This window comes from Poecilia reticulata, chromosome 7 (genome assembly GCF_904066995.2).
Source record: "Poecilia reticulata chromosome 7, P_reticulata-male-v2, whole genome shotgun sequence".
Taxonomy (NCBI): Eukaryota; Metazoa; Chordata; class Actinopteri; order Cyprinodontiformes; family Poeciliidae; genus Poecilia; species Poecilia reticulata.
In genome coordinates this window covers 30,618,091-30,630,877 of record NC_088836.1, presented here as the reverse complement: position 1 = coordinate 30,630,877, position 12,787 = coordinate 30,618,091, and the positions used below count along the sequence as shown (strand labels likewise).

At 37.2% G+C, this 12,787-nt stretch overlaps 1 protein-coding gene across 5 annotated transcripts in view; it reads left to right on the top strand.

The window, feature by feature from the left end:
* The window catches only part of agap2 (ArfGAP with GTPase domain, ankyrin repeat and PH domain 2), a 32,657-nt gene that overhangs the window by 11,329 nt on the left and 8,541 nt on the right, over positions 1–12,787 (top strand). For 4 of the 5 annotated variants that reach the window (XM_008414639.3, XM_008414638.3, XM_008414635.3 and 1 more), the window contains exons 2-9: positions 5,697–5,755; positions 8,359–8,446; positions 8,550–8,635; positions 9,734–9,869; positions 10,321–10,455; positions 10,531–10,649; positions 11,732–11,875; positions 11,990–12,064. In XM_008414639.3, the coding sequence (XP_008412861.1) occupies positions 5,697–5,755; positions 8,359–8,446; positions 8,550–8,635; positions 9,734–9,869; positions 10,321–10,455; positions 10,531–10,649; positions 11,732–11,875; positions 11,990–12,064 (842 nt within the window). The remainder of the gene's footprint in view (positions 1–5,696; positions 5,756–8,358; positions 8,447–8,549; positions 8,636–9,733; positions 9,870–10,320; positions 10,456–10,530; positions 10,650–11,731; positions 11,876–11,989; positions 12,065–12,787) is intronic. The other variant, XM_008414637.3, reaches the window with a different exon arrangement.

The following is a 12,787-nucleotide window of genomic DNA, read 5'->3' as shown; positions in this document are numbered from 1 at the left end:
TTGAAGAAAGAAGCTGGTCGCATTAGATATTAACAAGCTTTTTTATTAAAATGATTTTTTTCTCATAATTTTAACAAAACGCTCAACATTCCTTATTTAAGTTTTGCTATTTTTCTTTGGTTCTTATAAAATTATTATTTAAAGATCCTGGAAATACAACTGTATCCTGGTAATATTAACACTTTATTCTCGTATTATTGTTGTATGACTTTATTATCGTACCACTGTATTCTTGGAATGTGACTTTTTGCTAGGAATTAATGTTTTTTTTAGTAACTTTTCATTTATTTCAGTCGTCCCTTCTAAGAGTTTTACATTAGAGCACATAGCTAGAATACACTCGTAATATTAGCCCAATAAAGACACAATTTTACCAAAAGAATGCCTTAAAATTATGAGAAAAATATTGTTTTAATGAGAAACAATCTTGTATAATACATTTTTTTGCTATTTTTTGTGACGGAGTAAAATTACGACTTTATTCAACTTCATTCTTGTGTATTTTACTGTCATAAGACTGTATTCTTTTGAATAAAATTAAATAAAATAATGATTAGTCTAATCTATATATTCCTGAATGCAAAGTCTTAAGTTTTGATTAAACAAGATGGCGGCCTTGGGCGTGTGCATCACTTCGAACCACGGAAACCCAAACAGCGAATTAGTTTAAAAACATCCAAGTTTTCCAAAGACTAGATCTTCAGAAACCCAAAAATTCGACTAATTGATATTAAAAACAAATCGATTTATCGCCCAGCCCTACGTCACTCTGCAGCTCATGATCTTCCCTTAGCGTCTTTTCTGCAGGATCTTTTCTGAGCATGTTCTCTTCCTCCGTGCAGAGGCATCCATTTGAAATGAGTCAGGCTGGAATTGGGTGGGGTTGATCTTTTTTAGAGAGAAACCTCTCACAGGCTGTAATAAAGTCACGTGGCTTGGGAACATTTTCCTGCCGCCATGTGCATCTGGATCCCGAGTGATACAGGAAACAAAAACTACCGTTTGGCGCGATGATTGCCAAAAAGAATCGTCTTAATCTAATTCCCCTGAGAGCGGGGGCAGATTTCACATGGCTGCAGGGGTAATCAGCCTTCACACACACTGACACTGACACCCCACACACGGGTGGACCTTGTTTTCTCCCAGTGTGGGTTTAAATCTCATAATGTCACCGGAGTATCTGTTTGGCGCCACAACCGATCGGGAACATTTCTAATCCCGTCTTTGATATTTTCCACCCACCGCACCTTCTGCAGATGGGGATTCATTTTCTCTCCATCTCTCTCTCTCTCTTTGTTTCAGTCTGGTTTTATTTAAATTTAAATTCACTTGGGTGGGGGTGCGGGGGGGGGCATATGCAGCGTTCCAGGGATTTGAATAAAAATAGATTTAAAGATTTGTTACATCCAACAGAGCTCGCCTTTTTTTTTTTTTAATTCGTTTACTCATTGTGTATTCACGCCGTTTCACACGCGCGCGCGCGCACATAAACCAGCCTCTGTATGCACGGCATACACACGCACGCGCACGCTCAGGAGCAGGAGGAAGTGTTGCCATGGCAACCGTCAGACCCGTGCCGCCCGTGCTACAGTGGCAAGCCGTTGTAACATAAAATCGGCCCCCCCCCCCCAAAAAAAAAAAATAATTATTTATTTGTTTGTTTCATTGAATTTTTAAAATGCTACGTAAATGTGTGACGTTTTTCCTAATTGTAGATGTCAGTAAAGTCATTCTGACTAGTCAGACTGTTAATTAAAAGTGTATGGAAAGCCTTTTTAACCTAAAATCACTTTCCACTGACTATCCGAGGATGACTAGTTGGTTTATTCAACAGACTCATGATCCACATAGACATAAAAAGACAGAGACATGATACACAATAACAGAAATAAATGCAAACTTATAAAACACACCCATACCAGTGTTTCAAAATTATGACTGGTAGCAACATTACAATAAGACATTCTACAAGATATCTATAAATCCATTTTTGACTGTTCGTAATGGTAATTTAAGATATCTGCATTTACATTCTGGCTAGTAAGAATAACAATTCAAAATATCTTCAATTATATTTTGACTTGAAAATTCATTTCAAGAAGATAGCACTAAGTCATAATTACAATTTAATTACAATTTAAAATGTTGCAAATGCAATTATGACTAGTCAAAATTTCATTACCAGATATCTCAACTAAAAATTGTGCATTTTGTGTTGTGCAATATTGCAGAACACAAACTTCGTGAACTTGGAAGACTGCTTCTGAAATCTACAAAAAAAAAATCCCAACTTGACATTGCTGCATATTCAAAAATCTTTTGTCTGTTTTTATCTTCAATTTTTCTGTTTTATTTAACTTTCAAAATGCTACGTAAATATGTATCGCTTTGAATAACAAAATACTAATTCGAGATATCAGTAAAATCTTTCTGACTAGCCATAACGTTAATTAAAGATGTCTCAAATAGAAAAAAACCCCATCTAATTAAAGATATCTCTAATTTATTTGGAGTTTATAGTTCTATATTTATCATTTAGCTTTGCCTCGTCATTATTTGCTTTCAATATATCTGCAACTCAGTTTGCACCACCCGAAACTATCTAAAAATACATTTAAAGTATCTTGATTTATGGTGTTATTCAAGATCTTTAATTAAAATTATGACTAATCAGAATGTGAGATATCTTTAATGTACTTTAACTGTCATAATTCAATTGTTGATATTTGACGTGTGTTTCTGATAGTAATTCATTGTAAACATATTGAATTAAGGCTCCCATACAAATTAATCGTAAATCTAATGTCATTTATACTAGCCTGAATGTAATTATCTCGAATATGTATTTGTCTAGTCAAAATATAATTATATATATCTTAATTTACTAATACATCCGGTCATATGTGGTGAAACCAATTTTATGTTAAAACGGCCTGCCGTACTCCTATCTAAACATACATTCAAGATATCTTTAGTTAGAATTATGATTAGTTGGAAGAGAAAATGTGGTATCTTAAGCTTACTTTATTAGAAGTCATAAATTAATCATTGATATCTGAAATATGAGTTTCATATAGGGCTGCACAGTGGCGCAGTTGGTAGAGCTGTTGCCTTGCAGCAAGAAGGTTCTGGGTACAATTCCTGGTCCCGGTCTTTCTGCATGGAGTTTGCATGTTCTCCCTGTGCATGGTGGGTTTTCTCCGGGTACTCTGGTTTCCTCCCACAGTCCAAAAACATGACTGTCAGGTTAAATTGGCCTCTCCAAATTACCCCTAGGTGTGTGTGTGTGCATGGTTGTTTGTCCTGTGTGTCTCTGTGTTGCCCTGCAACAGACTGGCGACCTGTCCAGGGCTTGTACCCCGCCTCTCGCCCGGAACGTTAGCTGGAGATGGGCACGAGCAACCCTCCCGACCCCACTAAGGGGCAAGGGTGTAAGAAAATGGATGGATGGAGTTTCATATAGTCAGTAATTAATGGCAAATATCTTGAATTAAAGCTTCCATATAAATTAATGGTAAATCTGACGTCATTTACTAGTCACAATGTAATTAGGTATTTTGTGAAATCAAATTCTAATTAAAGAAATCTGGTGTGGCGAAGCCGATTTTATGTTAAATCGGCCTGCCATACTACAGTAATATTGCTGCTGTTACAAAGGCACCAGCGCCTGATGGAGAGGAGGAAGACAAGATGTGAATGAGGATGTAGTATATTCGAGATAGAGGGGAAGGTTTTAAGGTTTAAGAGAAACAGAATAAAGTTGACTATTTGAGTGTCCACACATAAACTGGATGGGTGAAGTGGAGGTAATTGGGATTCTGTGGAAATGTGTGCAGCGAAGCAGCTGAAGGACTTCACTGTCTAATCACTTCTGGCTCCAGCACCGGGCCATAAAAAGGGCTTTCAGTCAGAAAGACACAATGAGACAGACTGTCAGTGTGTGTGCCTGTGTGTGTTTTGTGTGGTAGGGATTGCCCTTTCTGTGTGTGGAAAGAGTCAGACTGCAGCAGCAGCTCGCATGAAAGCCCACTTTCACCATGCATTCGTCTGCCTCAGATTTAGTTTGCATTTGAAAGACACAAACAGCCACACCTTGTATCTGTTACTCTCTTTACTATCAGTTAGAAATTATAAAACAAGTCAATTTTTCTTGGATTGAGAAAGTTTCCTAGATCTTTGAGACTGTTACCTTTTTTTGGGAGTTGACTTGAAGAATTTGGATTTTTCACACCTGATTGTCCGGTAGGCTCGTCTCGATTGGGTCCATAATTACAACATTTGTTACATTTTCACTTTCAAACGAAAGTTTAAAAAAAGTGCTTACCATTCGCCTGTGGGGGCGCTACACCAAGAACCACTGGAGGAAACTATACAAAAACCACAGAAGAAGACAAGAGCCCAACTTCCTTCTAGTAGAAATGTAAGCAAAACTGGAGTAGCGTCGTATTATCGCAGCTGTAGCATCTCTCTTTAGTCTTTAGCAGAACGCTACAAACTATTTCTCTAGATAGTCCTAGAGTAGCGAGTTTTTGTGTTATATTTACCCATAATGCCCAGCGCTGTAGCCCACTTACTACTTTTGGAACTTTCTCTTCAAACGGACCAAACAGGCTTGGTGTAAATGCAACCCCAGGTCTCGGTTTGCTTGAAGAGAACTCTGGTATGGTTTGAATGCATATGAACGGCAATCAGACCAGAGGCCACTTCAAAAGTAGGAAGTGAGCTATAGAACAGGGTGTTCTGGGTAAATACAACCAAAACAATCAATCTAGCACTAGCAGGAAAAATGGCTCGTAGTCTTCAAAAAAGAAATCCTACCACTGCTAAAATCTGACACCACTCCGTTTTAGTTTACATTAGTAATGAAAGACGTACTCAGTACTCTACGGACGTCTTTGTGTCGTTTCCTTTGGTGGTTCTTGGTGCAGCGCCACCACAGGCAAGGAGGGGAACAGGTTTCTCAAAGTGGTTGGTTAATTTAACAGTCAGAGTGAAAGCGAACACGATAGGTGAAAATGTAACAAACATTGCTATTCTGATCCCTAATCAGCTGCCAAATTCTCCAGAGTCCTGCTAATCATGTCATTATTTGACTCAAGCGTGCTGAAGCTGAGACACATCTAAAAGGTTTACTTAACCAATGCAGCATAGCATTAGCTGCATTTAAATCCGTCTTATCTTTCTGAAGAACCTTCCGGCCTTTGCAGATAATTTTTCTGAAGTGGGGAAGTACATTTCAAAGACTTTCTATAGTCTTTCACTTCTGCCTGCCCAGTTTGCAGTGACTCATTGTTATTCCTATTAAGGCATCGCTACAATGATCAATTTTAGCTCCGTTTTCTACTTTGAGGAAGGAGACAGTGTGAAAAGCTAAGACATTTTTGAGCAGCAGACAAATCAAACCATCTGGTTTCAAGAGACACACTGCTTTTCTCATGCTTTAGATAAAGGACAGCTCAGTGGATAAAGAGCAGCATGGTTGCAGCTAACTGGTTTCCCCGCTGTGAATTAAAGGTTATATTCATAACTGTGACCTGCAGGACCACCCGTGCAACTCACATTGCAGATGTGTGATTTATCACCCCTTCCAACAGGCAGTTAAGATGGCTGCCCTCCTCTCTGTGTATAATCAACATGACGAATCCCCTCCCTGTGTCTGCAGCTCGCTGAACATTTGTCTCTGCCTGTCTTTTTAGTAAATATCGCCAACAGTCAGGAGTGGATGCTGAGCCGATCCATCCCAGAGCTGAGAGTGGTGAGTTTCCATCACTGCAACTGATGGATCACACGTTCAGCTCACAGTAAAAACTGATTCTGAGTAATAAAACTGTAGAGAAACTGTTTCTTTTTTTTTTTTTTTTTTGCACAGTTCAGCATAACAGGAAACATATTACAGTAGCTAATATTTGGTTTTCTGCTGAGTTGCAGCAGTTGCTCTCTGGGAAAATGATGCCTTTCATCCCAGTAAATCCATTTAAACATAAACCAGTTTTCCTATTTTTTACTTTTTGATTTGTCAAGTTAGAAGTCCCTAAAATATGTCATAATTTTACAAATTAAAATCACGTTTATAATAAGGAAAGCCTGTCATATTTTAATTAGACATATAAAGTTGTGAAACTCTTTTTGAGGGAGGGCTAGGTGTAGGTATTCATCATATCCTTTATCATTTATTGTGAAAAAATTAGATTTTGATTTATTTTTCTGATACATTTCAGTTATTAGTGATAAATAAAAATAGAACAGTGCAATCCAAAATGTTAATTTTGCTTTTTTATTCACCATTTGTTTCAGAAAAGCCCCAATAAATATCTGTAAATTCAAAAATATGATTAGATGCAGTTACTGTGTGCAGATTAAAATATATATTTTTAAGTAACAGAAGAAGCTTTTTTCAAGTGGGAATATTTTTCAAGAATAATATTTGTGCTTGAGACACTGAATGCTCTGCCACAGCCATACAGTTATCTGAAGTAAGTACATAATAGTTTTTTATTATAATATTTATAGTTACCACAAAATATCACAAGATAATTCAAAGTACATATTTGCAAATCATTTTACATCATAAACATAGAAAGAGTTTGTCTTGCTAAAACAATTAATCGGATTAATTGTAATGAATCAATTATTGAAATAATCGTCAACTAATTGAGTAACTAATTAAGTAACTAATTAATTGTTATTAGGACAGACTGAAAGAACAGCATGCTCAGAGCAGTAATTAAGCAAAAACTGTACAAAAATATTCACATTTTGCATTTAAGATAAAAACAAAAGACTTTGTCCGTAAATATTTTCTACCTAAAACTCATCAAGTGTCTGTTTTAGTTTCAACCGGTTAATAAAATCTCATATTAACCAGCTTTTACTATTCATTTATTAATCAATTAATCCAAGAAATAATCACCAGATTTACTCTAGACTGGTGATAAACCGAGCATCTTTTCACATGTTGACTTTAGCAGTTACAAAAGCCATATTTTTAATAAAAATATGGCAAACAATACAATGAGATAATGCTTTCTGAGATCATTTGTGCGAGTACAGACACAAATATTCTGACAACTGTTATATAGATGTAAAAGAGAGCCTTAAAATATAATTTTCTTTAATTAAAGCAGCATAATCTCCCACTGAAAGATAAATCCAGCATTTAATTTAAGAACATGCACTCTGCAGGGACTAAAATACCACGTTAAGAGATAATTAGTAATAAAAATTCACTGGTGTCTAATTGTTGCTGCTAACTCCTCCTACAGCCTTACTTTGCAATCTCCAAGATCAGCCGTGTCCAACCCTTTGACACATTTTAACTGAAGATAGACAAAAGACATTTTCATGAATTGAAAATTATATATGTGTTAATTACAGCAAGAGTTTTAGTCATTTGTATTTAAACTTTGGGGAATCAATTGTTTGCTATTGCTTGGTCAGGACAAAAGTGGATTTTCAGTTGTCTTCGTGACAAGAACCTGATTTGGGTCGCTCTTTACTTTGAATTTTTCTGTTTTTAGCCCAGTTTGATGAAAGACTGCAACCAGGTCTGCTTTTGACCAAGTCACTGGATGTCTGTGAACTTGTTCTCTATTACAATAAAAGCAAAACATTCAATTAACAAAAGAAAAACACTTTGTTTTATCTAAATGTCTTCCAACTGTCAGTAAAAACCGCATTCAGATGGTCCAGCGTTTTCTATTATGCTCTCATTGTTTAAGCTCACTAGGCCTGCAGCTACCAATTATTTTAATAATCAATTATTCCATTGATTACTATAGTGATTAATTGATTATTATGATAATTAATTGGATTTTAAAAATTGCCATATTTTGCTGATTATTCATTTAGCCTTTTTATACACAATATCTGACACATGAAAATATGCAAATAAGCAAATAGTTTAATTACTTTTTTTAATAAGAAAACAACAATTTTATGTCCTAAAATGCAATAATGTAGCATTCCATTAATGAACATTTGATCATTTGTTGCAAAGATGCTAAAAATACTACCTTTTGAATCCATAAATGGACAGCAGAAAGGTGCTTAATAGGGGATTTTTTTACTCCAGTTAATTAATTGATTACTACTTTAGATGACAATTTCTTCACGATTAATCGTTTCAGCCCTAATCTTATTTAGTAGCGATAGTTTTGGTGTTGGACTGTAAAGAACATTGTTTACCCAGTGTTGTCACAGTTACAAATTCAGTCAGATGAAATCAGCAAGTGAGAAAGGAACTGAAAGTCTGCATTAAAGTTGTTAATTACGTCTGACAATTTGGTTTGAGATGTTCTCCATCACTGACCATGAAGAACTTCTACTTCTTTTAATGTATTTCCTTCCTTTTCCTCTCAGGGCATTCTAGGCAGCTTGAAAAGTGGAAAGTCGGCGCTGGTGAACAAATACATCACAGGCAGTTATGCTGCGATTGAGAAGCCTGATGGTAGAAACGGTTTTGTTTTAAATTAAAGTATTACCTGATTGGCTGTTTTGCAGCTCAGTGGCCTGTTAAATTGCCTTCCCGTTGCTTTTGTTGTTCCTGACAGGTGGAAGGTATAAAAAGGAAGTTCTGGTGGACAGTCAGAGTCACCTATTGCTGATCCGCGAGGAAGCTGGAGCTCCTGACGCACAGGTGTGTTTTACGCAAACATGTAGACCTGTAACACCTGAATCATCTGTTTGGATTTACACAATTCCTCTCAACTCTAATCCTGCTTCACTGTTCCGTCTGCATTTTCTCCCATTGACTTGGATTACTCCGGTAGAATTTCAACTGGACCAATCAGCAAACAGAAAGAGAAGTTGTGAATGATTATGTTGCTTTTCTGCGCTACTTTAGAATTGAAGTTTGCCTGTAGTTGCAGCAATGGCAGCAGAGGGAATGAAGCAGTTCAGTTCGCGTACAATACCAACGTTACCAACCAAATTGTTGGGCTTAGCACGTCTTTCTTCGCAGTAGATGATGGTTGTTTACGATCAGGCAATTTGAATAAATTGCCTGATCGAATTGCCTTTGTATTGTCAAACTGGTGTGTTACATATATAGTGATTGGGTAACATTTAAATCTTCAACACAGTCCAAATCGTTGAACAATGTGATGGGTTTTTATCAGGGTAGCTTGGAGCTAACGTCTTGTTTTACCAGGGTAGCTTGGAGCTAACGTTTGGTTTTTACCAGGGTAGCTTGGAGCTAACGTTTGGTTTTTACCAGGGTAGCTTGGAGCTAACGTTTGTTTTTACCAGGGTAGCTTGGAGCTAACGTTTGGTTTTACCAGGGTAGCTTGGAGCTAACGTTAGGTTTTAACCAGGGCAGCTTGGAGCTAACGTTTGTTTTTACCAGGGTAGCTTGGAGCTAACGTTTGGTTTTACCAGGGTAGCTTGGAGCTAACGTTAGGTATACCAGGGTAGCTTGGAGCTAACGTTTGGTTTTACCAGGGTAGCTTGGAGCTAACGTTTGGTTTTACCAGGGTATCTTGGAGCTAACGTTTGGTTTTTACCAGGGTAGCTTGGAGCTAACGTTTGGTTTTACCAGGGTAGCTTGGAGCTAACGTTTGGTTTTACCAGGGTAGCTTGGAGCTAACGTTTGGTTTTACCAGGGTAGCTTGGAGCTAACGTTTTGTTTTTACCAGGGTAGCTTGGAGCTAACGTTTGGTTTTACCTGGGTAGCTTGGAGCTAACGTTAGGTTTTAACCAGGGTAGCTTGGAGCTAACGTTTTGTTTTGTTTTCCAGTTCTGCAGCTGGGTCGATGCGGTCATCATGGTCTTCAGTCTGGAGAACGAAGCCAGTTTCCAGGAGCTTTACCAGCTCTACAGCCAGCTCAGTGCTCACCGCTCAGACATCCCCGTCATCGTGGTGGGAACCCAAGGTAATCTCACAGATTACACCGTGGAATTTACTCATCCTGGGATTAAACTTGATTTAACCCACCAAAACAGATGAACGTGGGAAAATAAACTTTTGAATTAATAAACTGTTATTTAGTTGGAAAGACTGGATTGGATAGTTGATGTTAGAGCTGAAAGAGTCAATTCCCAATCCATTCACCCATCCATTGATCCAGCCATCCTCATAGTAATCTATTTTTTCAATACCATAATTGAGCTAAAACTCGAAAAAGTGTGAAATATTATAATTTAAATACTTTTTTATAATTTTGACCAAACTAACGTACATAATTCGTAAATCATTTATGCCATATTGTTATAATTTTCCAGTATTCATTTGTCATTTTGCAAAAAAAATTTTGTTTGCCATCACCAAATATTGCTACATAATAAAGATAGATTAATACCGTCCTGTTATCGTGGATTGATCAGATAAAATAAGCAGCACCAACCCCCGAGTGATCGAGGACCAGCGCGCCCGGCAGCTGTGCATCGACGTGAAACACTCGCTGTTTTACGAGACCTGCGCCACCTACGGGTTCAACGTAGACCGGGTCTTCTCCGAAGGTGAGCTCATTTCACCCTGACCTCCATCTTAACCAGAGACGCAACGTTTCAACCGGAGCTCCGTGTGGTTTTCAGCCGCCCAGAAGATCGTAGCACAGAAGAAACAGGCGGCGCTGCTGGCGTGTAAATCTCTTCCCAACTCGCCGAGTCACTCTGGAGGATCCACACCTGGATCAGCGTCTCTGCCCGGACAGGTACCACCAAGGCGGTTTCTAACGTTACTGTCAGGTTATCGTCACCGTATCGCTACACGATATGGTGACGTATCGTGTAGCGATACGTCACCAACGTTACGTTGGTGACGTAACGAGTGTGTTAGCATGAGAGCTAGCTGCTAGCATACAGGCTAAGGTAATTTTACTACATCAGAAGCAATAAAACGGAGTTTATTTGCTTTCAGTGTCACTTGGAGCTTTAAAGTTGAGATTTTATCCTATATGTTAAAATATATTGACAAATATACCATATAATATACAGGGAATTGACACATTAATCTATCAAAATATATACACAATATATTGGGTAATATGCTACAATCTAGCATTGGCAGATTAATATTACAATACATTAACAAATATATTTGATTAGAATATTAGTTAATATAATAAAGCATGGTTGTGTAAATATATGTTGTAATATATTTTTAATATGAAAAGTGCAAGTCCCTATATATTATTAAATATATTGTAACATATTATGTTGTCATATTTTTCAATGCATATTTTATGCTATGCATAATGTTATTAATCAATATCACTTGATGAATAAAGCAGCATCCTTAATTTTATTAAATCACTTTGAATAACCTAAAAATAAAAAAAAATATGAGATGTAATATATTTTTAATGGCGGCAAAAACTCAAAATTATTTTTACTCTATTTTCTAGTGGAAATATCTTGGTACACTTGAAATGAGACAAAATAACTTGCAAATAAAATTTCATCAAGATAAAGAAGCTTGTTGTAAGTCAATAAATCCGCAGTATTGTTAAAAAAGTACAAGTTCCAATTTCAGATTATGTCACTTAAAACGTGAGAAAAATTTATTGTTATGTGTTAAATAATCTGCCTGGGTAACTAGATTTTATGTTTTTATAGTGAACATATATTTTAAATATAAATCATGTCTTTAAGGTCTAATTTTACTCCACCTCAGACACATTTTATCACCTCATCACTCACTCACATCATCCTCACTCTCTCCATCTCCTCCTTCTCATCTCCATTCCCATCTTGACCCTGTGACCTCTGGATTCCCCCCCACCTCCCCTCTCAGGCCAGTAATGGCCCCAGCAGCAGCTACGCCTGCTCCCTCCCCTCCACCCCCGTGGTGGGTCACAGAGACCTGAGGGCGCCTCAGGTGGAGGGGGGCGGCAGCTCGCGTCTGAAGGCCATCCCCAGGCGACCTTCCCTGTTTAAGGTCAGTCCCCCGCCAAACGTTCCCTCTCCTGTCATTTCACTCTCATTTCCATCCGGCTCCCCTGTCGTTCATCTCTACTGGGATTAGAAATACTTTCTATGGGGTTTGTTTCAGAACCGGGACACGGACAAGAAAGCCGGTGATTCAAAGGGGGACCAGAGCGGTGTGCGAGGCGTCCCGCTCAAACAGGTTTGTGCTGTTTTTGCTAGCGTTCAAACGATTAATCGTATTAATTGTGATTAATCGATCATAGGGCTGAAATGATTAATCCTGATTAATTGATTTTTTTTTTTTTATGAGCGATTCATAGAAGGAGTTTCCAGGAGAATCCCTCCTATCTCACAGCTTTGTATCAAATAAGACTGAATTATTCATGATTAATTGATTATTAAAATAATCGTGAACTAATCTAGTTATCAATTAATCATTAGATTTGGTGAAAGAATAGTAATTGAGCCAAGACTGTACACAGTATGCATGCATTTTGCATTTAAGATAATAAAAACCTTTTTGTTTGTGAATATTTTGTACCTAAAACCCCTGCAGATCTATCCTTAAATGATAAAGTGGACACAGTAGGAATGCTATTATTACATTTTAGGCAATACAATTTTTATTTTCTTACCTTCAAAATGAATTGTTGTTTTATTTGCATTTGTTAATATATTCCTAATATTCTACATGGAAAAACATAATTTTTTTTATCCGATTAATTGAGAATTGTCAATTAATCGATTATTCTGATGATTATACGTCAGAATTATTGATTAATCGATAACTAGTTGTGGCTGTATTCTTTACAAACAAAAATACAGAACTCAGAGGAACCAAACAACATATCCCAGCTCCCTTTTCAGAAAGGAGAAGGGAACCAAAATGAATTTATCTGCTTTTCGCAGCAGCTTTCAGTTT